This window comes from Camelus dromedarius, chromosome 27 (genome assembly GCF_036321535.1).
Source record: "Camelus dromedarius isolate mCamDro1 chromosome 27, mCamDro1.pat, whole genome shotgun sequence".
NCBI classification, from domain to species: Eukaryota; Metazoa; Chordata; class Mammalia; order Artiodactyla; family Camelidae; genus Camelus; species Camelus dromedarius.
This window is the reverse complement of record NC_087462.1, coordinates 23,690,216-23,717,738: the sequence shown is the minus strand read 5'-3', so window position 1 is coordinate 23,717,738 and position 27,523 is coordinate 23,690,216. Positions and strand designations below refer to the sequence as shown.

At 57.7% G+C, this 27,523-nt stretch overlaps 1 protein-coding gene across 7 annotated transcripts; it reads right to left on the bottom strand.

Moving 5' to 3' along the window:
- Positions 1-57: 57 nt before the first annotated feature.
- Positions 58-27,263, bottom strand: GRK6 (G protein-coupled receptor kinase 6). Of its 7 annotated transcripts, XM_031437879.2 has the most exons (17): positions 26,532-26,654; positions 23,941-24,176; positions 22,869-22,964; positions 21,824-21,936; positions 21,629-21,706; positions 21,168-21,268; positions 20,743-20,835; positions 20,564-20,627; positions 20,284-20,424; positions 19,765-19,955; positions 19,130-19,167; positions 18,946-19,035; positions 17,127-17,335; positions 16,899-17,036; positions 13,608-13,745; positions 13,393-13,527; positions 11,610-12,744 (listed from the first exon to the last, which is right to left on the bottom strand). In XM_031437879.2, the coding sequence occupies exons 3-17, from the start codon at positions 22,918-22,920 to the stop codon at positions 12,634-12,636; spliced, it is 1,692 nt and encodes a 563-aa protein (XP_031293739.1). In that variant the 5' UTR covers positions 22,921-22,964; positions 23,941-24,176; positions 26,532-26,654; the 3' UTR covers positions 11,610-12,633. The 7 variants fall into 7 exon arrangements, with proteins under 7 accessions (XP_031293737.1, XP_031293739.1, XP_064336202.1 ...); XM_031437877.2 differs by lacking the exons at positions 11,610-12,744; positions 23,941-24,176 and adding an exon at positions 58-190 and having other exon boundaries at positions 26,532-26,684; XM_064480132.1 differs by lacking the exons at positions 23,941-24,176; positions 26,532-26,654 and adding an exon at positions 26,933-27,263.
- Positions 27,264-27,523: the final 260 nt, after the last annotated feature.

Genomic DNA, 27,523 nt, shown 5'->3' with positions numbered 1-27,523 from the left:
TCTACGTGGCCCCGGGCCCGCGCCACGCTCCCAGGCGCCGCCAGTGTCACTCGGGGCCCTGCGGCCGGGGGCTGCCCGCAGCGGGGCTCAAGTCGTGCGCGCGCCGGCGGGGGGCAGCAGCAGCAGCTCCCGTTCTTTCCCATGGCGCCGGCAGGCGCGCTGGCGGGCCTCACCCGGGGCCGCGCGGGACCTGTGGGACAGACACAGGACGCGGTGAAGGAGCGCAGCAGCCCCCGGCGACTTCCCTGCCCGAGCGGGTGCCCCGTGCAATCCTGGGGAAGCCTCCTCTGCGGAACCCCCGCACTCCGTGGGGGCCAGGTGACGTCATCGCTCGATGACGTCACGCCTCGAGGTTTCCCTGGTAGGGTTTTCCCGGATCTGAGCCCGGGCTGCCGCTGCCGCCGCCTCCCAGCCGAGGTTACTCCAGTCCGGCCAGCAGGGGGCGCGCGAAGGCCGGACTCGGCCTCAGTCTGCACGGGAGCTTCTCCATCCGCATCCCCGAGGGACCAAGGACCTCAGCTCCGAAAGGGCCTGATAGGCCCATAGGCAGACTCCCAGGGCTCTGAAGAGGAGCCACAGCGCGGTTGCTCAGCGGCGAGGAGGGCCCCACAAGCAGCCCGCCGGCTCCCAGCTTCAGCCCTGTGCATACACACCGGGCAGCCCCTGGCGCCCCAGGTCTTGCACCCACTCCCACCCCTGGCTTCCCAAAGCGTGGAACATTACTGTCCGCACCGCGGCCTCCTGGTTGTCGCCGCTCTTGAAGCGGGAACTCGGATGGGTGGTTCCCGCGGCTACTGCGTGCCACCGGCCTGCCTTTGTCTGCGCTGAACGCGCCGTGAGCGTGGGCTGTTCCTTCTTTTCCTTTCCTCTAGGCGCCTCCGCCCGCTTAATCTCAGCTCCGTCTCTGCTTCCCGAGCCTCCTACCCATGCGCAGCCCCACTCGGCCCTGCCCTTCTAGCTCCAGGCCGCTGTGCCCTTCCCCCAGTTCCTTTCCCTCTGCAGAGACAGAAAACTAGCTGAAGTCATCGGTACCACCTGGTCCCGCATCACTCCAGATGGGCACCTCTAGTCCCACCTCCTCCTCTCCACAGCCAGGGTTGAGAGGGGAACCTTGCATCCTAAGAAGTATGTAGGAGGGAGCCCTGACTGCGGAGGGACCGTGGCAGGCAACTGTTCACCACCCCCTCAGAACAGAAATGAGCCCTTCTTGAATTCCTTATACCCAGAGGCTTTCACATACAACCCTTTGGGGTAACTGGAATTATTCCTGTTTTATGGGTTTTACACAATTAGGTGTATGGATGGCAGGCAGCAGTGCCATAATTTGACCCCAAGCCTGGCCACAGAACCCTAGCCTGGTGTGGGAGAGTGCTGCTGCTTGCGCTACCCTGGGGGCCCCTCCCAGGAGCGCCAAGGGCCCCCCATGCTCAGCATGCCCAACCAAGGCACACATGCATTCAGCTCTGGGAGCCACAATGGGCCTGAGCCCCATGCTGGGGACTCCACATTAAGCTTCCACTGGTCTGAGAGCAAGCTGGGGGGAAGCCAGGCCATACTGGCCACCCCACAGTTCTCCCCAGATGGCTCCTGTCTGACTCCATGGCTGCTTTGTGCCATGTGGCACTTGGTGCCCATGCCAGTCCCTTTCTCCTGGGCCCGAGTTCCAGAACAGACAATGGCAGGAACAATAGCTCCACCCGCCCCCTCGACAACCCCACCATGAGGCTGCCATGGCGACGCAGCCCAGATAAAAACACGATGCTGCCAGTCACTGGGAGTTAATTAAATCCAGTGTTCTCCTTTTCCTGAGCCCACAGGAATTTTCAGGAATGCTCTGAGGAAGCTGGCACGAACTAGGGGGCTCCTTGGCAAGGCAGGAACAGCTCTGGGTCAGAAAAGCACTTCTGGGGCTGGAAGTGATGGAGTTTAGCTGAATGAGAAATACAAATACCTGCCAAGTACTGTCTACTGTGTGAGGACTCATTCAAGGCCCCTTCCCTGCAGAATCTTGTATAATCTTCAACACTACCTTCTCACTGGGGGTCGTGCCCATCTGATGGAGAGACAGGCTCAGAGAGGGAAATGACTTGCCTTGGGTTACACAGCTAATAAGGGATTTATCTGAGTCTGAATCTAAAGTCTTATGTTGAAACATTTTCCCCTAAGGGACAAGTGAGACGTAAATAAATGCAGGTGAGTGCTCAGTATGGGAGGACCTCGCAGCCATGGGGACCTGGGGCAGTCTGGCCAGCTTGTAGCCAAAACACACTGTCCTGCTCCTTCCCCTCAAAGCCCTAGTGCTTCTGGCGACCAGCTCTCAGCTTAAGAGTAAAAGGCCATAGGGTAAAGGAGAGATGGAATGGCAGCTCTGGGGTTAACAGGGAACAAAGGACAGGGACTGTGCCCGGAGGGGTCTGGCTCAGCTGGCTGGGCATTAGAGCAGGCTGGGGCAGGCCACCCCCAAGACCTGCAGGGTGCCACTGTCACCTCTCAGCCTGTCTCATCATCTATCAAATGGGCAAGACCCCCAGTGAGAAGGCGGTGTTGAAGATCACATAAGATTCTGCATGAAGGGGCCGAGATCGAGGCCTGACACGCAGTAGACAGTCCTTGGCAGATATTCTTATTCCTAATTCAGCTAAACTCCAGTCAGGAGGCAGGAACCATTGCTGCATTTTACAGACTAGGCCACTGTGGGTCTGAGAGAGGAAGTCTGCCTAAGGTCTCACAGCTGAGCTGGCCCTCTGACCCCCACACTGGCTGGCTCTGGTGCCCACTTTGGGTGGGGGTCGGGGGGTGATGACACTCCCTCCTGGGCTGCTGCTTCACCCTGGTGCTCCAGCAGGTCCAGAGGGCAGGAATCCTGCATGAGCCTCCCTCCTGCCCTGAGTGTGGTCCACAGGAGTCATCAGTAACATCTCATCTAATCCACACAGTAGGTGCCCAATATATAAACATCAAGGGATTCATTCAGACCTTTCCAAGTGTTTCTCCTAGCCAGGCCAAGCTTCTCAAGCTTTTCTGTCCCTTTACCCCTCCACAGCCCGTGCACGCTCCTGCCAGGGTCCGGGGAGCCCTTCCGAAGCAGACCCTGCCTCTTGCTCACAGCCCCTCACCTTCCCCATCCCCTGCAGACACACTTCTGGTCCCCAGCAAACACCGCCTCCAGCTGTGTGCTAGGAGTGGTGCCTTCAGCAGGACTCATCCTTAAGCCGGCCAGTTTATGATTTGTTTTCTGTTTCCTCTTTCTCTTTTCTTGCTTCTTGTGGGTTATCTAGACATGTTTCAGGCCTTCTTGGTTTATTTGTGGAGTTTGTGAGTGTATCACTTTGTAGGGTTTTCTCAGGCCACACACCCGCTGGGAGCACAGCAGGGGGACAGGAGTGAGAGCTGGGGGTGGGGTGAGTTTCTTAACCTCCGTGTTGCCTCAGTTTCCTCATTGGTGACCACGGGGAAGAGTGAGCTAACCCACGCAAAGGGCCTGGAGATGCCTGACAAACATGAGCACTGCAGACAGCAGCTTGAGAGCTGGGGATGCAGAGATGCGTGTCCCTGAGGCGCCCTCCGCCCCAGGACTGGCTGCCACAGAGTTCTCTCAGTCACCCTATGAACTAACTAGGTGAGCATTCTGTCCGTTTGACAGATGAGAACACGTGGCTCAAAGAGACTAAATGACTCCCAAGGTCACACAAACCTTTTAGTCTAGGGCTGGTGCACTGCTCTGGGGCCCTCCCACATCGCTCCTCTGCATGAAGAACCCTGGCACCAAAGCCTTAGATCCCAAAGATCTGCTGCTGGGCCTTTTATCTCAGCAAAAGGCCTGCCGTTTACTCCAGCTGCCACATCCTGTTGTTTTGAACCCTCAGTGCAGTGTGTCTTTATCTGTCCACTTCCTTGGCTTAGCCAGGTCACCGTGGCCTCACACCTGGGCCCCTGTTACCATGCTTGCCACCACTCTCTACTTCCACTGTTCTCCTGCGCAGCCTACCACTCTCCGCGTCACCCATTTCCCCCAGGCCCTCTCCTGAACCCAGATGCAACACAGTCTTGCTGCCCTTGCTACTCAGCCTCATGGCCTCGCCTGTCTCCCCCCAGACACATCAGCCTCCGGCTACCTCACCCCCCAGGGCTGGATGAGAAGCCCAGCGACATCATTCACAGTGTTCTGCAGTGGCCTGTGTCCAACGGGAGAGGCTGCATCTGTCTTGATCATCTGCTCAAGTATGTAGTAGCTAAAAAGCCACTTGTTGAGGGAGCAACTCGGAGATGTCCAGTTACCTGTCTGGTCTTTTAGCTGTAAGGACAGGGAACACCTCAAGTGTTGGGTCAGCATCTAAGTCATTCCTGGGAAATGTTGGCCATTCACCAAAATGTCACTGAGAAAGACCAGCTCTCAGCTCTCAGCCTTCCCAGGGAGGTTTTAAGAGATCTGAGGACCCATCCAGCCATGTGAATAAAAGGAAAAGCCTACGTGGAGATATCTCCAGGGGTTCTGGAGTGGACAGAGGGAATCCCAGGTAACAGGGGCTCTGGGTCACACAAGGAAGCCCTGGATGTGAGGCCAGAGCTGTTGGTTAACTGAAGGGACAGGAATTCAGAGCAGGGGACAGAGGAGAGAGGGAGGAGAGTGTGGCGTGTGGAATGAGGGGAGGGGAGGAGAAGGTGACTGCTCACGTGTTCCGCATGCCCTGAACACACCAGGCCTCCGCTAACCTCTTTAGATTCATTCTCCCAGAGGGAGAGGATGCCATCCCTACTCTGCAGGCAGGAGCTGAGGCCGCTCAGGCCCACATGGCTGGGTGCCTGTGAAGGCCAGGTGACTGCAAAGCCTGCTGTCCCAGCAGGAAGGGCATTTCAGGAAGGCACTGGTGACATTTTTACACTCCTCCCACACCAAGACGGATGAACTGAAGCCAGACACAGATGATGGGAACTGTCCCAGCTGCCAGTCAGCCAGGCTTGGAGCTGGCCAGAACCTCATTTCCAGCTTAGCCAAAGTACTGACTTGGCACCCTCACCTACAGGTAGTGTCTCTGTGACCCAACCTTGGCACCAAGCCAGGAAGCCAGGGCTCGGGAAACTGCAAACACGACAACCGAGACTGGGGCCCTAGTGGGTCAGTGTCTACTGGACTCAGATCTGCTCCTCTAAGGGAGCCTGGTGAACAGGCAGAGCACTGAGTGGGGAGCCCTGGGTTCAAATCCTGCTTCTGTCCTGACCGAGCTGTGTAACCCCATCCCAGCCGTCCCCCACGCCTGAGCTGAAGTTTCTTCACCTGTCACGCTGGGATGATGAGACCTGCCTGGCAGTGCCAAGGGAGGAGCAAAACTGGTGGGGAATGTGAAAATACTTCAAGCCCAGCATACACAGCTGCAGGTGACAGGCCAAATGCCGGCACCTTGCAGCCTCAAGAGGCTCAAATGTGAAAACCAGCCCCTGGTGCTACATCTGCACAAGCCTGGAGGTGGTCCAGCAAAAACTGCCATCACTCTCCTATGGACCAGAGGTCTCCGCCTCGTGACTCTCAGGTTGGACACAGTTCATGGACATGTTTGGTTGGCCCACAATCATTTTTTAAAAAATATTATGATTAGTTGCCAACATTTAAAAACCAAGAGATTTTATATAGAAGTCTGGGTTTTTGGCTCACCTTGAAAATGGGACAATCTGGTCATAATAAGTTCACTTTCTCACATGGCAACACAGACTGCAGCCGATTAGCACCCTGGTCGACCTGGGCCCTGGAGGCATTTGGGTAGCAACCCCTGAGCTAAACGGAGCATCCACAGGGCCCAGCGCTGCAATGGGCCCATCATTGCTAAATTCCTCCTGCTACAGCCAGGACTGCAAGGTGACCAGGCCACAGAGCCTACGAACCAAGGAAGAGGGCCTCGGGGGCTTCCCAGGGGACTGAGGTAGCCTACTGCTGAGCCTCCCCCAGAGGGAAGAAATGGAGGGAGGGAGGCAGCAGAGCAGTGGCACAGTCCTATAGAGCATGTGGCTGATTTTGCTGGAAGGAGACAAGGTGTACCAAGGCCTAAAAAACAGGGGATTTCCTCCCTGGAGGACTGTGGAAGAAGGTTAAGAACGCTCCTCTAGAAGGCTCTACAGTTCTTTTCTGCCTGGGTCACAAGAGACGGTATGTAGCAAGCAGAGAGGGGCCAGGCCAGCAGAGAAACCTGCACTGGAAACCAAGCTCCACCACTTAACTGGTTGTGTGACCTTGGGCAAGTCACTTTACCTCCCTGAACCTAGAGTCACCACCTCTAAAACGGGGCTAATAAACTTACCTTGCACAATTGGTGTAAGGACTAGGAGATAGTGGATGCAGAGCACTGAACACAGATCTCAAGCAGAACAGGAACAGAACGAAAGGAGCCTGTGAGTAATTCCAAAGGCACTCCTGCCTGCGGAGACTCAAGCCTGACTTAGGACACCACTCATCTAAGGGCATCTTATGCCAAGGCCTCCAAGGGTAATGGTTACCTCTGGTACCTAGGACACCTCCCTGGATGGGAAAGGAAACCCAAGGGTGGTTGTGGTCACTGGGATATTGGGTCCGAGGCCTGTGGTCGGGGCTGGCATCTGCTGAGTCAGGCCCAGGAAAGCTGGCAGGAGGGCCATTTCTCTCCCCAGCATACCCACTGAGGGGAGGCTGGGAGGGGAGCCAGAGGTCATTTCCTCTGACTCAGCGGCCGTTCTCCTCCCAGAGGAGCTCCCCTGGAGGACAGGGCATCTCCATGTGGCGCTGGCCTGCCCGCCGGCCAACCTGCATGCCACTCAGCACAGTCTGGGCTTTGTGCTCAGACAAGAAAGGGACACTTGTGATTCAGACAATGGGCCGGGGCGATCCCATTTGGCCTGGGCTTCAGCTTCCCTGGGTCAGCAGTGTCCTTCCCTCTGCTTCTGCCCACGCTGCTCCCACCCCTCCCTGGAGAATGGAGGCTTGGGAAGAGGAGCAGAGACCCGCCGCGGGCCCAGGCCGCGGTTTGGCACATGTCTAGCCATAAAGAGGAGGATGCGAGCTTCTTTCCTCTCCCCTAGTAGGGAACATCGCCTCTGGGGCATCCAACTCGGGTCAGGTCATTTCGCAGGCGGGGGTGGGGGTGGGGGGTGGCAGCTCACAGACCCCAGACCCATGCCTCCTCCTCCCCACCGCAAGCCCAGGGGCTGGGCCGCCCCCACGTTTGCAGCCACCATAGGAGCCCTGCTGCGACGACTGCAGCCACGTGGGAGCCAGCTCGTGCCCACGGGGCCGCTCGCCCCCCACCCCCACCCTCGACAGCTGTGGAGGCAGGCACACCTAGACAGACCAGAGGGGCGAAGTTTCCCTCACCGGGCGAGGGGGTGTCCCCACTCCCCGTCTCCCACTGCGCCCCCGGGCTGCCGCCCCTCGTGGGGTGGGGGAAGGGGGAGGGGGCGTCACCGCCCCGCAGCCGCGTTGCCGGGGAGCGCAACCCAGTTGCTGTGGCAACCGTTTCCAAGCGAACCGGTGGCGGCTCGCGCCCCGCTCCAGCTCCTTCGCTCACTGGCGCCCTCCCTCTCCCTCCCTCTCTCCCTCCCTCTGGTGTGGCCTGGGGGAGGGGCTGGCCGGGGAGGGGGTCCGGGGCGGCGACCCAGGGCCAGGGCGCGGGGCCGCCCGCGGGGAGGGGCTCAGCCCCGGGACCATCTTCCGCCCGCGCTCCGGGACCGCCCGGCCCGCCGCCGCGGTACTCACGGGCCCAGGCATCCTCCTCGAGCTCGTCCTCCTGGCTCGGGGCGAGCGGCGCGGGCCCCGCGGACAGAGCCCCCGACTCGGGGGAAGCGGCGGCGGCCCCAGGGAGCTGACTGTGGCAGCGAAGGCGGCTCCGAGCGCTGGGCTGGAGCCGCGGGGCGCGCGCACGGGCACGTACACGGCGCGTACCGAGCCCGGCGTGCGCGCGCGCGCGCGGCAGCCGGCAGAGGGCCCCCACCCCCTGCCACTCGTCGCTGAGGAGGCTGTCCCGGGAGCGAAAGGCGGAGGACCCAGCACCCACATGTCGCACCGAGACTCGGCACCCAGGGCGCCGGGATCATCCTGCACAGGGAATGCCCACGCCACACCGCCCAGCTCCTGGCAACGGGCTGTCCGCACCGGGCACACGCAGGCAGACCAGAGCACACAGGATGCTGAGCCAGGCTGCTGAGATCGAGAACCCTGACACACACACACACACACACACAGCTCAACTGGGAGAGCGCACTCAAGTCCGGGCCCCGGCCATCTCCTGACAAGCACCGCACACACGAGGTGGGGGGATTGTGGAACAGTCGGGCACCCCAGTGTGACTCAATCCACAAATCCAGGGCCCCCTCCCAACTCACGGCCCTTCCTACTGTCTCCAGCAAGCACACACCACCGCATGGTTAGTAAATAACACAGGGAGGAGAACCTAGTGCTGGATCCATAGTCCTGGCCTCCATGGACCCTGCTCATCTCCAGGGAAGACTGGTGAGCCCTAGTGAGGGTCCCATTGTTCAGGCTGAGTCTGAAACTGGTTGTCCAAAACCTCTTAATTGGTTCTGTTTCCAGTCCAAATTCTCCACTATACTTAGGGTGATTTTCCCAAAACACCCTCCGCCACCATATAGGCTGGGACTTTTTGAGTTGCAAGTGACAGAACCCCAAAACAAATAGGTTTGAGCCCAAAGGCATTTGGCTCATGTAACTGGGAAGTCCACGGGTAGATTTTTAGTTATGGACGTGCTCCTTTAGCCCTGCCTCAGACTAGCCTTTGGAGCGCGTTGGGGAGATCTTGGAGCCTCCTTGATATCACCCATGTTAGTCTGTCCACCTGCCACTCTACATTTTCCTATACAATCTGTTCCAGGTGTCCCAGCTATGACATCAGGCATGTATCTGTTCTCTCCACTCAGCTTTCTTCTCTATTTGCATCATTTTCAGGCAAATATCCCCCCAAGCGGTGGTGAGGATGACCCCATAGCTCCATGCTTGTATCCTGCCACCGATCCCCAGAGGAACTGAGAACCCTAGTTCTTCCCTAATAGTTCTAGCAACCCACGTGGGCTTTTTGGATTCATTTCGGTTGAGTGATGCAGGTATAGGGGAGGGGATATGTGTTCAGCCACCCATATCCATTCCTTTTTCTTTGGGTATGAGCACCCTGCTTTCACTAGGGAAACTCACTGCACCCTGTGAGTGCCATCAGAGTGGGCCTGTGAACCCAAGTGCCCTGCTCTTCCATTGCACACTGAGCAGGTTCCCAGCCTGGTTTGGGTTCAGAGCTAGGCTCAATGATGCAGACATAAACATAGCTGTAGCATCTTGCTTCGGGAGGTTGTGCCCTGGTAAGAATGGGGTCTGCAACTGTGATCCCAAAGCTGTCCCAGTTCTGATTTGTCCTGTCTGTTGGCTCCTCCATATCCTGTTAACACTTTCTAAGGTAGCTATAGGACAGCTGTGTCACTTGCAGCCAAAGATCCCTAACAGCACCATCTGGGTCACGCTCTAGTGTATGTATATGCAGGGGGTGCTAGTCCAGCCCCATTTAAACCACAAGGACTGACAGAGTTGTTTACCCAAAGGAAACACGGGGTCCTTTTGTACATGCTTGGTAGACCTCCTGACACAGCCACCTAAAATCCTTTGGAAAGTCACCTTCCACATGAGTCCCCGCATCCGAACACAGCTTTCAAAGCCTGGTGTGGCTGAGTCTCACTGACCTTGGCTGCAGCCACTCCTTTCTTCCACCTCTACGCGATGTACAGCCATCCCAAACCCCTAGAGGCCCAGGACCATCCATCCGGCTCCTCCCTCCTCTACCTGGGAGCATCTGGTTCTGTGTTTTGGAGGGTACCAGCTCTTGACAACTTTGTGGCAATGGGCCTCCCCTGCTTGGTATTGGCCCCAGCCCCAGTCCTGTGGCAGTCCCAGCCCCACCAGCTCTAGAATCGTCACTACCATGGTGCTGATCACATTGGGTCCTACTGTTCCCATGTCTGTTTGCCTACTGGACTCAGCTCCAAGCTGGCAGGGGCCTCATCTCCACCTAGGTTCCCAGCTCCCACCAGAGAGCTGGTTGGGGAGGAGGTGAGCTTGGCTTTTTGGGAAGTGAATTCTGGAAGTTTCTGCTGTCAAGGACCCACTGTGGTAAGAACTTTAAGGTGGGTCTGAACCGTAGCCACGAAGTTCCCTGGGTGTCTCTTTAGCCCAAGGGGAGTCTGATGGGAAGTCTGGACCCACCTATCTACCTGGCACTCATCCTCACATGCCTGCCCTGCACTGGGCTGTGGTCTCTGCATGCGAAGACCTACCTACCTTCCCTGGCCCCTGCAACAGAGCCTGGAGCAACTCAGGCTCCAAACTTCATCTTCAACTGGCTTCCTCTCCACCCTGCAATGGCCAATCACCAGCTGGAAGACCTCAGGCAAGGCCCTCTCCCTACCCTTCTTGCCTCAAGTTAATAGAAGCAGCAGCGCATGCTCCCCAGACCATCACGAGCTGGGCTGCCATCACAGGCCCCTTCTGTTAAGTTGCTGCTTGGAACCTTCCTGCTGCCCCTGAGATAGCCACCAGCCTGGGACCCAGCACCCACTCTCCCAGCAGGCAAGAGTCCTGACTGACCCAGGGGCTCAAGGGGGTGACTGGCTGCTTAAGTGGATTCTCGTAGTCACCCTATGAAACAATGGGTAACACACCCATTTTTCCAGAGAGGAAGGGCCTATGCAAAGCCAGCTTGACAAGTGGCCAGGTTGGGACTTGAAACCCAAAACTGCCCAACTACAAAGCTCATGTGGCCTCTGTGGTATGGGGTGCCCCACCCAGAGGCAAGGAACAAACCTTTATGGTGGCTACAGGGCATCACTGGGGGACTAGAGCCATTGGGAGGCTATGGACCAGGGACAGGTTTGTGAAGTCTGGGACAGAATTGTGGTCAACAGGCTGTCATCCCCAAGTCTTTGCACAGGTGGAATGCTCCCCAATTCCTTTGTCCCCTGGATGACTGTCTCCCTCAAGGCCTGGCTCAACTGCTACCCTCAGAGAATCCTCCCTGATGCTCACATGGCTGGTCTCCACCCACCTCTGCCACAGCACGGCTCCCAGCATCACCACTGTCTGTCCAGCCACATTTCCTGCTTCAAAGGCAGAGCAGATGAATGGTTCTAACACATGTGCACTGGCCCTGGGCAAATCACACAGCAGGTGTCCAGGTAAGACAAACTGGGCGGGTGTTTCTAACAGCAGCTCCCACCTCACACCTCAGGCTGCTCTAAACCCACAGCTAGCGGCCAGGCCACCTTGGCTTTGGAGGAAACACTGCCAGCTGAGCCTGCCTCTCCAGCACAGGCAGAGCCAGACCCACACCCTAGTGGGGACCCAAGACTTCTTCCCTCAGGTCTCACCCCCCCTGAGGAAGCTGGAGGGCCCAAAGGCCACCAAAGCCTGGCTGCCTGGCGAGGCTACCACAAGACTACCCACAGCGGTCTTGGAGGGACAGGGAAGGGCCTTGCTGGAAGGGCAGCCCTCACCAGCCCCACTTCCAATCCCTCCCCACTGTCAACAGGGCCAGGGGAGCAGGAAGACCCCTGGACCACCAGGGGCAAGAAAGAGAAAGGCAGGGGCAGCTGGCCAGTTTTGTGCTCAGACTGTATTCACATAGAGACACGTGGCAGCTTACACTGGACAAAATGAGTAATAAAAATTGGCTTTAAATATGGAAAAACTGGGGCCCTGTAATCCCGAGCTACCCTAACACTGGGACCAGGATGGCCATCACAGTCTGGGAAGGGCCAGGGCTGGGGCCTCGGGTACAGGCACACAGCCTCAGCCTACCCCCTTCACACACTCTCACACACACACACACACACACCACAGGCACACACAGGGAGGGGCGGATTATTGCTGGGCACATGTGTCTGTTGTTATGAGGGGAGTCTGGAATGTTTGAGGGTTGACCAGGGACACCCCTGCCCCCACCCTTCCTATGGCCTGGGCTGGGGTATTTCTGCAAGAGGTGTCTTCAGGAACGGGGCCCAGCATGAGGGACAAGGTGCCCTGGAAGCTGGAAGGCAGAGGCAGACCCCTCTGGGACAGCCTGGGCAGTGGACTGAGGGGTCCCAGGGTCAGCCTAATCTCTGGTCACACTTTGGCACAGGCCTAGGGGACACTGAGGCCCCAGATCCAGCTCTGACCAGTGCTGAGAAGGGACAGCACTGGGCCCCAGACATGGCGGCCTGAGCCCAGGGCGGCAGGGGCAGGCACAAGTCTTACTCGGAGGTCGGCGGTGGCAAGCACAGTGCTTGGGGCTCAGGACCCTGGCCCGGCCCAGCCTCGCCCATCCGGGCCAGGCCTTAGGAGCCTGGAGTTTGGCAGCAGCCCCTCTGCCGGCTCCAGGGTAGGTCTTAAGAACACTCTGGTTGCTATATACATTCGTACAAGACATAAATACAGAAAGCCCCGAGCTCCACAGACAAGAGCTGAAGGGACGCACCTTTGTCCCAGGGACAGCCCAGGCCTTGCCAAACTCAGCCAGACTAGGGGCTGAAGGGCAGAGGGCACCAGGGACAGCTCCGGCTGTGTTCCCCAGGCCACAACTCGAGTGGACAAGGGGGAAGACCACTGTGCAAAACTGTAAACAGCGCTTGGAGTAGCTGCTACCGCCAACCGCCCGGGGGTGCCTCGGGCTGGGGGCTAGAGGCGGGTGGGGAGCTCGAGGCGGGCGGGAAGCTCTTCGTCACTGTCGCTGCAGTTCCCACAGCAGTCCTGGAGGGCAGGGAAGACACGGAGGAAGAGAGGCAGAGCGGGTGCAGTTAGCCACCATGGCCGTCACTGGGGAGACCAGGAGCCGCCCGGGGCCATGCTCTGAGGAGGGGGCTCCCCACGAGGGGCCTGGAGCAACAGCTCAGGCCAGACATGTGTGGACATCAGTGCAGAGGCTGCTGGCAACAGGCTGAAGTAAGGGGGCAAGGTGGATCCCAGGCTCTGCCAAGGCCTTCTCCCTGGGGCTGGTGGAGGCAGAGCATGGGGAGACAGACGGCTAAGCAAGGCTAGCAGCTTGCAGGTGCCAGGGTGCAGGGAATGGAAGCGGTGGGGAGGGGGAAATGGGGAGCGGGCACCAGACTTCTTTCGCCCACATCTTGCCTCTGCCATGGAAGGGCTGCCTGTGGCTCCCCGAGGCCAGGCAGCAAGGCCAGCCCACGGGGAGCCCACACTGCTCACCTCTGGAAAGAGAAAAGAGGCTGTGAGCCCAGCCAGGGGTCGGGGACAGGCGGGAATGAGGCCAGAGACCCTGGGCACCGCTGACACGGCTGGAGGATGCCCACTCCCCGCGCATGCGGGCACCGGCTCTGCCTCCCACCCACCGTCCCCTGGAGCCAGGCTGGGGGCCCAGGGAGGACACTGCTGGGGCTTACCTGGCGACTGAAGAGCCTCTGCAGCAATCCCTTCTTGGGGGGCGCAGGCGGCTGGCCCTTCCAGTCCAGGTCTGGGGTAACCGAACCATCTAGCGCAAAGACATTCAGCTCCTGGAAGCACTCGGTCTCTACCATCTGCCACAGAACAGCGGCTGTGAGCGCTGCCCCAGTGCCGTCCCTCTGGAGCCCACCCCACCAGCTGGGCAGGGCCCCACCTCATTCTGCCAGGGGATGGGCACGCTGCCCGTGGCAAATTTCTGGTAGAAGTCCTGGTCAGTGGCCTCCAGCTCTACACCCTTAACTGTGGAGAACTGTTCGATGTCCAGAACATCCTTGCAGTAAATGGCCTGGGGCTGGGGGGGGACAGAGACAGCGGTCAGACAGGAACGCCATACACACCCCCTCCACAGAGGGGCAGCTCAGCGCTGAGCTGCAGCTGGTTGTGCCCTGACTCTTGCAGCTCTCTGGTCTGGAGTAAAAAACCAGGTGCCCCATGTACTTCTTGAACATGGTGGTCCCTTCTCCCTGAGGCCCAAGTTGTGCTTCTGTAAACCAGGGACCATTATCCCTCACTGCTCACTGACTGCAGAGCTGACCCACTGCAGTGAACCAGCCCCCACTTCGCCTCGTGGAATCAGTAACAGGCACCCCCTCCAGCTGCACACAGCTGTCTGCGTGCAACTGGTGAGGGGAGCACAGCTGAATCTCAGCTAGCTCCTTCAGCTGGGCACCCCATGCAAGGTCCAGAGCTGATGGGTCCTCTGTCCATCCCCTCAAGCTTCACAGCCAACCAGTGGATTAAAACAGCTCTCCCACCTCCCGCACCCCCCCAGCCCCCTGCAGGGAGCCTACCTCCCCCTCAGAAGGCCACTTCTTTTTCATCTTTACCTTGTTTTCTAAATCCTACTGTTAAGCATGTCAATTAAAACATCATTGTGTAAAATGGTACAGCTGCTTTTTGGAAAACAATCTGGCAGTTCTCCCAAAAGGTTAAACACGGTGTTACCATATAAGCCAGCATTCTACATCCCAGAGGAGTGAAAACACATGTCTCCACAAGAACTTGTATGTGGATGCTCAAAACAGCATCATTGCCAAAAAGTGGAAACCACCCTAACGTCCATCAATTGATGAATAAACAAAATATGGCATATTCATACAATGGAATATTATTCAGTCATAAAAATGGAACGCATACCAATAAACGCTACGACACTCGTGAACCTTGAAAACATTATGCAAAGTGCAAGAAGCCAGTCACAAAGAACCCCATATTGTATAATTCCATTAATATGAAATGTCCCAAATAGGCTAATAGACATAAAAGTAGATTAGTGGCTGCCAGGGACCAGGGGAGAGGAGAATGGGGAGCGACTGCTAATGGGTATGGTGGGCATGGGGATTTGGGGGGGGAGGGGTAATAAAAATGTTCTAAAATTGATTGTGGTGGTGGTTGCACAACTCTGAATATGCCAAGAACCATTTAATTATATGCTTTAAAGGAGTGAGTTGCATGGTATGTAAATGAAATCTCAATAAAGCTGTTAAAAACTGTTATCATCAAGCATGCTTTTCGTCTGCTGCTTCTAAAAAAGTTAAACTCCAGGCCACTGATTTTCTAACTTTGAATGAAAGACAGAGGGGCACTGGGAAGATTTCAAGGTCAAATGAGATGAGGTGCGCAGGGAGCAGGAGTCAACTTGAGTGGCAGCGCCAGCCCCAAGGCAGGCTGCCTGGAAGTCAGGCTCTCAGTTTAACTGCCCACGGCAAGGCCAAAACCTCAGGGTGCTGGTGGGGCCCAGCTACATGACACAATCCTTCAGAGGAAGCAGCCCCCAGATGTCCTCCCATTCCTCTGCTCTACTGCCCACCCCCCACATCTCGCATGCCCACTCCACATTCCCCAAAGATGCCCGACACACTTAGCATAAGACCTCAAGCCTCTTTCCCTGCACATGCTCACTCTGACCACACTGGCCTTCTCACTGCTGTTCCATCTCTCAAGGCTGGTCCCTGCACCATGACCTCAATGCCTGGCTGTTCCTTCTCCCCAGAATGCTCACACCCTAAATCTTGGCACGGCTCTCTCCTTCACATACTTTAGGCTTCTGCTTAACCATCAGCTCCTCAGAAACTATCCTGTCTAAAAATACTCCCATGCCCCACCATTCCTTTTTCACTTTCTGGTTTATTTTGCTATGTCTTCCCACTAGAACATGAAGGCGGGACTGGGTCCTGTTGACCCTATTGATTCTGAGGTCTGGCACATATGGGTATTCAGGTATTTGTTGAATGAATAAAGAACCACATGTGCGGCTGACAGCCACGAACCTGTTCTATCCATCACATTCCTGCCTCCCCAGTGTTTTGGGTGAACTGTCAATCACAGGACTCAGTTCCCTTACACATGAAGGGGGGCCAAGCACATGACCTAATCTTGGCCAATCAGAACCCTCCCTATGACTTTATACAGAGAAGCCTGAATTCAGTGGGAGAAGAGTCAACAAGTTGAAGCAAGAGCCAAGAGAGGGAGTCCTGGCAACACAGTGTGATATCCTGACACTGGCCCTACTCTGGAAATTTCTGGCCAAATGAACCAATAAGCTCCATGTTGGGCCTAAGTTTGAGTTGGGTTTCTGCCACTTGGAGTCTGATGACTCAAGGACGTTTCTGCCAGTAGGTTGCCTGACCCACTGAGATGCTCAGTAAATGAGTGAGACTCTGCAGCAGGGAACATCCTACCCACAGATGGGAGGTCAGCATTGCCAGGAGCGGTGGGCAGCAGATATTCTGCCAGACCAATAGCCCTTCTCCCTGCTGGCAAGGCATCTTGGTTTTCCTTTGGGGAACTGATCGCCCTCAATGGCTGTGGCTCAGGTGGGCATATGATCCAGGTGTGGCTGCTGAGGGGCCTCTGAGCAATCAGAGGCAATGAGCATCAGCCTTAGGCCTTTTTTTTCCCCTTTAGGACTTCTTTTGAAATTACTGGGCAAGGGGCAATATTGGGGTGGCTGAGCTGTTAGGGTGTAGGCATGCCACACTGAGGGGACAGCTGCCTGAGACAATTGCACATTGACCAGCAGGAGGGAGAGGAAGACAGAATTCCTATAACATTGTTGGAGCCCCGGATCCAGTATGCCAAAAGCTAGACCTATCCTGGGGCTTTTCATTCCCCTGGCCCCCTCTTATTTTTAATGGAGGAACTGGGGATTGAACCTGGACCTCATGCATGCTAAGCATTCGCTCTACCACTGAGCTATATCCAACCCCAGAGCTTTTCATTCTTATGAGTCCAGTGAATCCTGTTTTGTTGGCTAAACCACTTGAGTTTGCTGAAACTTGCACCGAGGATGTCCTGACCAATTCTCCAGGAGCTCCCAGGCCTCCCCGCCCCACCCTCCAGGGCTTGGCCCCGCCCTCCGCCGGAGTAGGCGGAGCTCCCAAGCCTCTCCCGCCCCTCCCTCCTGGGCGTGGCCCCGCCCCGCGCAGGAGTAAGCTGCACTCACATCAGGCTTAAAGGGTGGTTCCAGCATGCCGGCTCCCAGGCGCTTGAAGTTCAGCTTCTTGAAGAGAGGGTGCTCCTTCACCTCGCGGGCGCCGCCCCCACCACACCCCAGGCGCTCGGCAGGGTCCTTGCAGAGGAGCTGCGTTAGGGCAGGGGCGGTCAAGATAGCCCTGGGAGAGGCGCTCCCGGCCCGGCCCCGGCCGGCGGGGGTTCCCGCTGGCTACCGTACCTGGGAGCAGAGCGAGCGGGCCTGCGGGGAAAAGTGCTCGGAGTACTCCTCGGGCACCTCCTTCACCAGCCGCTCCACCTCCTCTCGCTTGATTTTCTTTTTCCTCTGCTGGAAGGGCGACTGGCCCGCGATCATCTCGTACAGGAGACAGCCTAGCGCCCACCAGTCTGGGCTGAACGTGTACCGTTCGTTCTTCACCACTTCCGGGGCTGGGCGGGAGGGCACAGGAGTAAAGACCACGCATAAAGCGGACCCGAGCCCTGGGGCCCTGGGAATGCCCAGCTCGCACGTCAAGGCTGGGAACCAGTTCAAACACCCACCGGCTCCAGCCAGGCAGGCACCGTCAGTGGCCTGGTGGGGACTGAGGTGAGTAGAAGACACACCCCATCAAAAGGAGCTAATGCGGCCCAGCAAGGACCTAGGGCTAATGATTTTTCAAGAGAAGTCAGAAATCCGTATTTTTTTTTAATGTTTTTTTGTTTGTTTGTTTTGGTGGGGGGAGGTATTTAGGTTTATTCATTTATTTTATTCTTAGAGGAGGTACTGGGGATTGAACCCCAGGATCTCATGCATGCTAAGCATGCGCTCTCACTTGAGCTATACCCTCCCCCCCAGAAATCCATATTTTTAATGTGAAGCTGTCTGGGTTATAAATGTCGGTGACCAACTGAAATTGTTTTTAAAACAATTTGATTTCTAGCATGTGAAGTTACTGAGCCCATAAAAATGAAAAATCCCCTCAACTCATGGCTTCTGAGTAAGACAGCCATACTCTGTGACTTTTTATTTTATTTTTTTGGTATTTTTTTCTTATTGACTACTTTTACTTTAAACTAAGCACCTAATTCCCACACCTCGTGGCTTTTTTCTTGCCTTCTTTTTTTTCCAGTTTTTTTTTAATTTTTGATTTTTTAAATTGAAGTATCATCAGTTACAATGTGTCAATTTCTTGTATACCGCACAATGTCCCAGTCATGGATTTACGTATATATATTTGTTTTGATATTTTCCTCTTGCCTTCTGAAACAGCCTGCAATCCTGTCTATGGAGTATCTCTCTGAATAAATCTACCTTTACTCAAAAAAAATTTTTTTTTTAAACTTCAACAAAAATTTACCAAATTAGGCCCTTGTGGCTACCAGCCTGTAACCTCTGGATTTACTAGTCTAATATTAAATATTATTAAATAATATTCTAATATTCCCTCTCTAGAGAGGAAAGAAGATGACAACTCGTTTGCTGGATACCCCTGCCTGCCAGGGCAAGCACGTGGGGATTTTGTCTCTACTGCCTCTTTTCATCTTTAAAGATGAAAGTGCCTTAGGACAACCCAGGGAGCTGGTATGATCATTGCTTTACAAGGCTGGGAGAAACAGAATGTCTGGCCCAAGGACACAAAACAAGGAAGAAGTGGAACCTACAGCCGGAGCTCTGTCCACTGTGTCATATAGTCCCAAGGGGCAGGTGGGGCACATCTCGGCCCCCACTACAGATGGGCATTCCCATTCGGCATGTGGGCAGGTCCAGGGAGCCAAGGGCTGGGGCCATGGAAACAGGTGTGACTCCCTTGTCCTTCACAGGTAGCCACCTGCAGGCCTGACCAGCAGGAGGAGCTCAATGCACACGTAGTGAGTGAATGCTGTGGCTTCGCAGTGTGTCGGGCCCTGGTAAAATCTCGGTCTCCTCATCTATGAAAGAGGAGCATTGGCTCTCTCTATTCCCTGAGGTGCAAGAGACAGCCCAACAGAAGTGGCGGGACTGGGCCCAGGACAGCGAGAGGACCCAGGAGGCTGGTGGGCCAGGGAGGAGGGGGACTCACCCATGTAGCCCACGGTGCCCACACGGCCTTTGATTGTCTGGCCCTCAGGTACGTGCACAGCCAGCCCCAGGTCAGAGATGCGGATGTGACCTGAATGCGGGTAGAGAAGCAGGGAGTCCTGTTAGGCAGGTAGACCAGACTCCCCCACCTCTGCCATCCCTGCCCTGGGACCCCCCTCACTCACCGTGGTCATCCAGTAGGATGTTCTCTGGCTTCAGGTCCCTGTGGGGAGAGAAGGGCAGGGTCAGATGCTGCTTAGTTTGCCAGGCAGCTGGACAGGGCCACCCCCTCCTAACTTGCTCGCCTCCTGGGATGGGATGTGCAGCAAGGTGCAGGAGTCTTTTGCTGCCAGACAGACAGACCTGCCCTCCTCCCACCCTACCCCACCGCAGCAGCCCTAACTCGAGGGAGCAGATAAAGGATCCATTCAGCCAGGACTCACTAGCCAAGTGGAAGGCAGCTCCCACCTGGGGTAGGGGGTGGGACTTCCTGGACAAAACCAGCAGCCTTGCTCACCACCAGTGTCAAGGGGCTTCTGTCCTCCCTCCATTTTGGTGGCTGACTGTACTTTTTTTATTTGTCAAATGTGGCTACTCAGAAAGGGGTTGACAATGCCGAGATTCACACATGAGACAACCAGACCCCAGAGCCTGCGTTCTGAGCCTCTCAAGTCTGCTTGGCTTGGGTGAATGTGGAGCCCTGAGCCAGAACCCAGACAGACTTGTGCCAGCGGTGATAGCCCCAGCACACCAACATCCCTTTGCAGCCTCCACCCATGCCCAGCTGCGGCTCCTGGCAGGGAAGGCCACGCTGCTGCACCTGTACACGATGCGTTCCCGGTGTAGGTCCTCCAAGCCACAGCAGATCTCTGCTGCGTAGAAGACAGCCCGCGCCTCGGGGAAGCCGGCCTGGCCCATGTGGTAGATGTGGAACTTGAGGTCACCTCCATTCATCAGTGTCAGCACCAGGCACAGCGCGTCCTTGGTCTCATAGGCGTAGGCCAAGCTCACCTGTGGCCAAGGGGACCCAAGCCCTCAAGCAGGGGCCATGGGCCACCTGGTGGTGGGGCTGGCACCAGCCACCCAAATAATCCTCAGTGCCACTCCTTGGGGCCCAGCCTGCTCCCCAGGCCAGGTGTCAACGCCTCAAACCCACCCAGGCATCTATGAGGGCAAGAGAGCCAGCCAAGCCTAGAGGGGGTGGTGCCTGGAAGGGGCGGTGCCTGGGGGGGCATGCCCGGGGCGGGGCGGGTCAGGTAGGGAAGAGATCTTACTCCAGTGAGTGGGGAGGGCAGCATGTGGCCAAGGGGAAGGAGGGGGATCTCCTGTCTGTACTTACTACAAACCTACTGTTCACTTTCTCCAGGATCTGCTTCTCATTGAGTGCCATGGCCTCCCCTTTCCGCTTCTTGATCCGCTTCTTCTCCAGCTTCTTGCAGGCGTACATCTTGCCGGTTGCCCGCACCTGGCAGGCGCATACCTGTGGCCAGAGTAGATAGGGTAAATGGGGACCAGCTGTGCCCTTCCTGGGGTTACAGAGACTCAGAGGGGGAAGGGGCTGGTCAGGGCCCACCCTACCCCACCTCTGCACTCTGCTGGGCTCTGGCCTGGCCACTCACCTCCCCAAAGCCGCCTTTGCCCAGGACTCGGTACTGCCTGAAGGTGTTTTTGGTCACTGGCTGCCTGCGGGCAAGGGGTTGGGGAACAGACGCTAGCCGAGCAGGGGCCTGATGCCCATGAGAACTCCAGCACCCTGGCCCAATCTGGCCCACCTCAGCCCAGTCTTCAAGGAGCTCACCTTTCCAGCCACTTCCACTGCAGGAAACGGTTGAAGTAGATGCTGTCGAGGTAGTCGGCAAAAGGGGCCACACTCAGGTACTCATGGGTCAGCCTATTGAGAATGCCCAGCCCACTGGTCAAGCCGACACCCCAGGTTCTCAGCTTTATGGGCCAGGTCCCCCGTTATGTGTATGCTCAGCCTGAAAGGCAGCATCCTCGGCCAGCCCTCCTGCTAACCCAGCTACGTGGGAGACATGCATCCCATACTGAAGCTGAGGATGCTAGAGAGGGGAGGCAACCTGGCCAAAGTCACACAGCAGGGGCAAGGCCAGGGTGAGAGGCTTAGCTCCCTCACCAACTGCTGTTCTGCTCACAGCCTTCTGGGTCCACAGAAGTCCCCTCCTCAGAACACAACTCTCAGCCTGTGGGCAGGGAGAGGCTTACCGGGTGAGCTCCTGGAAGAGGTCTTTGCAGGGCCCCTGCTCCAGCTGCTGGGCACAGTTAGTTACCAGTTGCCGGGGGACTTCAGGGATGAGGTCAGGACCCTGGGGACAGGCCGCAGACAGCTCAGTACAGGAGGCTCCCTTGGCCAGCTGTCCACTCTCAGAGCAGAGATGGCAGAGATCTCGGACCTGTGCTAGCGGGTGGCTGCAGGCTGGTGGTGCACCAGCCTGCCCAGCTGCTGAACTTGGTGTCTGCTGCTCCCCTTGAAGCAGGGTGAAGAAGAGCTGCTGGCAGGCTGCCCCACCCAGAGCCCCAGCCCACCCTCCTGGGCTCCGTGCCCACAGTGCTGCCTGGTGAGCCTGGAGCAGCTCCAGGGCACTCTCTGCCCAGGCTGTGGTCATTCCACTCCCCGTCACTGAGCTCTACCCACTGCTGTCATCCCTCCATCAGTGCTCACTCACCGTGTGGCTCAGAAAATTCTGCATTAGCCGCCGCCCACACGCCTTCCGCTTCTCATCGGGGGTCACTTCATACTCAGCCTGTAGGGTAGGAGGCAGAGAAGCTCGGGGTTTGGGTGAAGCAACAGGTATGGGGAGCTGGGGTATGTGTGGCCCGGGACCTCTGTGCACCCTTTATGTTGGCTGGGCTGCACTCACCACCCCATCCAGAAAGGCAATACAGCGGGTCAGCTCAGGCCTCGTGGCGCAGAACTCTCGGAACAGCAGGCGCCCGATGGGCTGCCGCTCGCACAGGCTGTGGTAGTCACGCTCTGCGGGCAGAGATGGGAGCTGCTGGGTTCCCAGACTTGGAGCCTGCCAGCCAGCAGGGCACTCCTGTCTGCACCGCCAGGCCCTGGGCCCCACCAACAGCTTCCAGCCCTGCAGTACGGTAGCCACTATGTCCTTTAGAACCCTCACCACAGCGCTGAGGTGGCACTATTGTTACTGCCATCAGAACTTGGGACTCCAGGGCTCAGAGAGGCTAAGCGATTAGCCTAAGGTCACACAGCCAGAAGCATGGCTCCAGAGCCGGGGTCCTCACTTCCGGCCGCTGACTCCTGCTTCACATCACTTGCATATGTCACAGTGCTGGGGTTGGGTGCGGTCTGTGAGGTTCTGGCCAGGCCTGGGCCCACACCTGCTGCTTGCCTGGCGAAAGTGTGGGAGGAAGCTGTGGCTTCCGGTGAGCTCAAGGCTAGGCCTCCTTCTCGGCAGTGGGAGCAGCCATGGCATACTCCTGGCCCACGTGCGGGCTGTCAGAGGGGGCCTGGGCCCTGGGGTCGAGGCTTGGCTGGACACCTCTGGGGCTGGGTTGGGGTGAGCACAGGCCTGGGGCTCCCAGTGCAGTCAATCAGCTGGCTGACTCCAGCCCCCACCACGCCCTCTGTCCCGCAAGCCCTGCTCACCCAGGGCCTGGCCCTCCCTTCCACTGCTTCCGTCACACGTCACACCGCCCCATATCTGACCCCATGCTACTCCCCACGCCTACCCCAACAGCCCCCTGCTGTCCTGTGAGCTCTCTGCCCTCCACCCACCCCAAGCCCAGGAACTGAAACCAGTTGGGTGGTGCAGCTTCAATCTTTCTGCTCCCCGAAACCCCCAACGCTGCCCCTCCGCCGGGAGGCCAGGTCTCAGGGGAGGCTCCCCTGGCACCAGCAGGTCCCTCTGGCCTCAGCACGCCTTGTCTCTACCCAGGCCTCACCGAGGCTGAGCCGCAGCTCTTCGCACTGGCTGATGTGGGGGAACTGCAGCATCTGCCGCCATTTTTTGCTTTTGCCTTTGCGATTCCCGCCACCACCTGTGGGAGTAAACAAGCGCTAGGTCTCGAGTCCCGCCCCCGCCATGCCTCCCCTCCACCCTCAGGTGGTTCGGAGGCCTTCAGGGCCCAGCCTGCTCTAGGAGGCACCTCGGGCCTTCCTTCCAAATGCTCCAGCGTGCCCTCGCTGGGTTCCAGAACACACATGGTCCCCTGGGCGCCCCTGCTGCAGGAGGGTACGGTTTGCAGGTAGCTTCGACCAGCCTCAGCTGCTTCCTACCAGGCAGGAGTTTCCCAGGTGAGGAAAGTAGAGAAGGATACGACAGTGGTGGGAACTGTGTAAGTCAAGGCCCAGAAGTGGGAGACATTCCAGGACACAGGGGATGTGCCTGAGAGATGCTAGAGGCAGAAGGCAGCCTGGGTCACCAGGGAGGCTCCAGGCCTCTATTCCGGACCCTGCATCAGAGCTATCAGAGACTCAAACAAAGTGGGTGCAAGAGGGTTGGCCCTCAGGATCCCTACCCCTGCATTCCTAGTCTTGATAGCTGACCCCTCATCTGTAGCCGCTGAGACCAGGATAGCAGCTCAAAGGCCTACAGAGCCAGACAGGTACGGCAAACGTGGGTCTGATGGGAGACAACAGGGAGTGGTGGGGAGTGTGGTGAACGGGACCCGGTGCCCCCTGCAACAAGGGCAGCTGCAGCACAACTGTAGCTGATTGCCTGATTGATACGAGGCAGGATGGCTGGCTCAGTGGGGCCAGCTCTTCTGACTTTTCAAAACCAGCTGAGAATCTGAACTGTTACATGAAATACTGGTTTCTAAAATTTTAAAAACCCATTCAGCCAAATAAATCAAATATGACAAAGGGCTAGCCAGATGTGGCCCTTGGGCCATGAGGTTGAAAATGGTGGAAGGGACCTGAGTCTTGGAATCACACAGATCTCAGTTTGAATCTCCACTTTACACTTTAGGCCCATCACTTGCCCTCTAGAGACCTCCGCTTCTCCGTCTGTACCTCGGGTCCAAAGCCACCTCCGGAAGTATTGTGAGGGTGACTGGGAGAGTCTGGGTCCAGCACCGGGTAGAGCTGTGACAAGAGGTGGGTCCCTTGCCTGGCCTCAGTTTCCCGCCTGGTTTACCCAGCCTTGTTTCCATGGGGCCTGGCTGAAGGCAGGTGGTGCAGGAGGAGGAGCCGCCTTCTAGGGAGGGTGCAAGGCTGGGTCCTTCGATGGGCTCCCTGACCTCGGTGGCCTGGAGAAGGAAGTGCTGCAGGGTACCCGTTGGGAAACCCTCTAGCAGCCCTCCTGCAGCCCGCACCCAGCATACCCTACAGTCATTGCTCCACTGTGAGTGAGCAACAGACCCCCGCCCCCCACCCGCGGCAAGGCCTCCCTAGAAGGGGAACTCCTCCCCCACCCCCGCAGGTCCCTCACCCCACCCTCCATCCGCCTGCTACCCCCACCAGTTACTTCCTCCTCTCCCTCCTCCCAGCCACATCAAGGCAGCAGCGAAGAGTCACATGCAAATATCCTGTCCTGGAACTGCCACCAGAGTCAGTGGGGCTCCTCCCCACCCTAGCTTGGTCCCCTCCCTGTGCCTCTGGGGGTCTGGGAAAGGAAGGAAGGACTAACTGAGGGTTCATTCCTCCAGGGCTGCCCCACTTCATCCTCACAGCAACTCTGCCAGACCTGACCCAAGTGTATGAGAAAACTGAGGTCCCGAAATGAGGAATCAATTTGTCCAAGATCACAAAGCCTGGGAGGTCCCAGAGGCAGGATTCGAACCCAGCTTCCTGGGACCACACGCAAGCTCCTTTTCCACCGAAAACATGCAGGGCATCTGTCAGGTGTCAATCAAATACATACAATCCCAAACACTCAGGGCGTCAGAGCACTTGGGAAGGTGGCAAGGGCCCAGGCTCAAACAGAGTTTCCGGCATAATCAGTCTATGGACCAGGATTCAGGACCCATGACCATCGGGATTTCCATTAGTTTTTATGTCCCATCCCCAACCATTCCACAAAAAGAGTTACTGAAGTTCAGAGAGAAAAGACTTGTCTAGAGCCACGCAGGTGGGAGGGGCAGAGCCAGGTGGGAGTAAGGATTCTCCATTGAAGGCATGGGTCCCCATCTGGCCATAACCCTCTATGCCTCATCCACAGGCTGAGGAAGCCTGTCGGAAGGTGCCCACATTCTCTAGCCAGGCAAGGCAGTGCTCTCAGCAGGCCCGAGGACTGGCTACAGCCCTAGGGAGGGAGGCCTGGCCAGGCTTTCGCCACCCCTCCTCCCTGGCTGGCTGAATGACGAGGCAGAACAGAATCGGCAGATGCCCCCATAGGCTGGGAGGAAGGCCGAGCACCAGGACTGGATAAGAGACAAGAGATAAGGAAGGCTCTGGGCATTAAGGACCCAGACTGCCATGTCCACTTCCAGGCAGCATGGGCATGTTTCCTGGGGTCGGCAGGCAGGGGCACCAGATGCTGTGTCAGCTGGAGGTTTCTCTGGGCTTCCTACAGATTACATTGGGGGAATCCTGTGTCCCAGGCCTGGTCAGCCAGTCTCACTGTGTGATCTGGGGACTAGTCCCTGATCCGAGCCCAGTTTCCCACTTGTAAAGTGGGGCAGAAAGATGAAGCAGATGGCTCTTTCGGCCTGGAAGCTCAGCAAAGTGTAGAAAAACTGTCCTGACCTCCCTGCCCTAGAGATCCAAAAAATGTCTTCTTCTCTGCTGGTCCCTAGCACCCTGAACAGGACAGGGCACAGAGTAGGTGTTTGGTGATTACATTACTGAGGTGGACAATGGCAGATGAGGAGCAGACTGACCACAAGGCAGAAGGACCAGGTTTGGTCCTTCTGTGTCCCCAGGACCCTCAGAGCAGTTACTGATACCGTCTGAGAAGCTGACTGACACTAGGTTCACCAGACTGGCTCCCTCTGCCAGGCTTGTACTTAACAGTCCCACCAGCCCGGCATGCTCTCTTCCTTCAAAGCTCACCTTCCAGTTATTTCTGTGCCCCTCTAGTTGTGGGCTTCCTGAGGGCAAAAATCGTGACCTATTCACCTCTGTCCCCAGTGTCCTAAGGCACTGAGCAGGTGACAGTCATGCTGGTAGCATATGTGACCAACAGTTTCTCCACGTCAGGTGGGCTGTACTGCCGCAGAGCCCCGGTTAATTCATTCCCCAAACCTTTCACCCTGCACCAACTGTGTGCCGGTCCAGGCTGCGCGCCTGAATTGGGTCCCAGGGCACGTGGGGTAGGCTACCCCTTCCTGGGGCATCTTCTTACCTCTCACCTGGGCGAGGCCTCTGAGAGGCTCTCCCAGGGCTGAGGTCCCACCCTTCCCTCCTCCTTTCTCTCTCCTTCCCTCACTCCCTCACCCCAACCTCCCAGGCGCCCGCCGCGAGGGCGGCGGCCTGACCCCCGCCCCTTCCTGGGCTCCTGCTCCCGGGGGGCAGGTGCAAAGGAGGAGGACCACAGGCCGGAAGGGCTCGTGTCTGCGCGAGGTGCGGGGCGCCGGGCGAGCTGCCCTAGGGGATCCGGTGGCTGGGGCTCCCCCGGAGCTCGGAGGCCGCGCGCCCGCGTTCTCCGCACCCGACCGCCTCACCTTCCCGGGCCTTGAGTAGCACCGTGTTCGCTACGATGTTCTCGAGCTCCATGGGCTGCGGCGCCGCCGGGCCCGCCGGGCCGCGCCGCCGGCCGGGATCGCGCGAGGGAGCCGGGGCCGGATGGCAAACGGCGCGGCTCGGCTCGGCTCGCAGTGACCGCGCCGCGGCCTCCCGGGCCTCCCCGGCCGCCGCCGCCCGCCGCGCACTCTCCGCCCCCTCCCGGGGGCCACCCGGGCACCGGCCCGCCCCGCCCCGGCCCTCCCTCTGTTTACTTTACTCGGCCAATAACCGGGCGGGTACTCCCCGCGCCGTCTTTCCATTAGACAGTCTCTTCATTACCCCCCGCCCCTAGAGCCAGGGATTCGTTCAAAGAGATAGAGGGCGGGACCTAATACGTCACCTCTTCCTGGTTGGTCTGCGGTGAGGTTCGGCCCTTACGTTCGAATTTCTGGGCCTTCGTAGGATACAGAACTGCCAATTAGGGCCGAGCCCTCTGCGGGGACAACGGAGGTGGGTCCTCTGGGTCACGCCTCAGAAGCCTGGTACTTGATTGGATGAAGAAGCGTCGGTCATTCTCAGCAGTGCACTCTTATTGGGTCACTAGATGTGGGTGTGGCCCGGGTCCCTTTGGCTCGCCTCCGCTTTTCCAGGGTTTGTAGGGAATGCCTTTGGTGTCCTGGGACTCTTGCTGGCCAGCCTCTTGCAGGTTCAGGCCATGTGTCTGGCCGTATTCCTCTCGGTCGGCCCATCCTGGAGGGCGCACATCGGAAGCTGGGCGAAGCCCACAGCAGGCTGCTGCTTCTGGCCGGGCCGCTTCGGGCCCCCCCGCCCCACCCCGCCCCACCTCACCCCGCCCCAACAGCCGGATGTTGTTATTTCTCTCCACCCACACAGCCTCGCCCGCCCTCGGCCTCGGCTGCCTTATTAGGCAGCGCTACCACCCCAAGACGGAGGGATGAGCTCACACCCATTATACAGGTGGGGAGGTGAG

Bases quoted from the DNA above. Each gene is read 5' to 3' on its own strand.
- GRK6 (XM_031437876.2), bottom strand. From the start codon at position 26,583: ATGGAGCTCGAGAACATCGTAGCGAACACGGTGCTACTCAAGGCCCGG. The intron at 21,269-21,628 runs GTGAGTGAGCAC...GCCTGTCCCCAG, and splicing joins AGAATTTTCTGAGCCACACG to GGTCCTGACCTCATCCCTGA. The intron at 13,528-13,607 runs GTGGGGCCCTGC...GTTCTGTGGCAG, and splicing joins CCATCCCCTGGCAGAATGAG to ATGGTAGAGACCGAGTGCTT.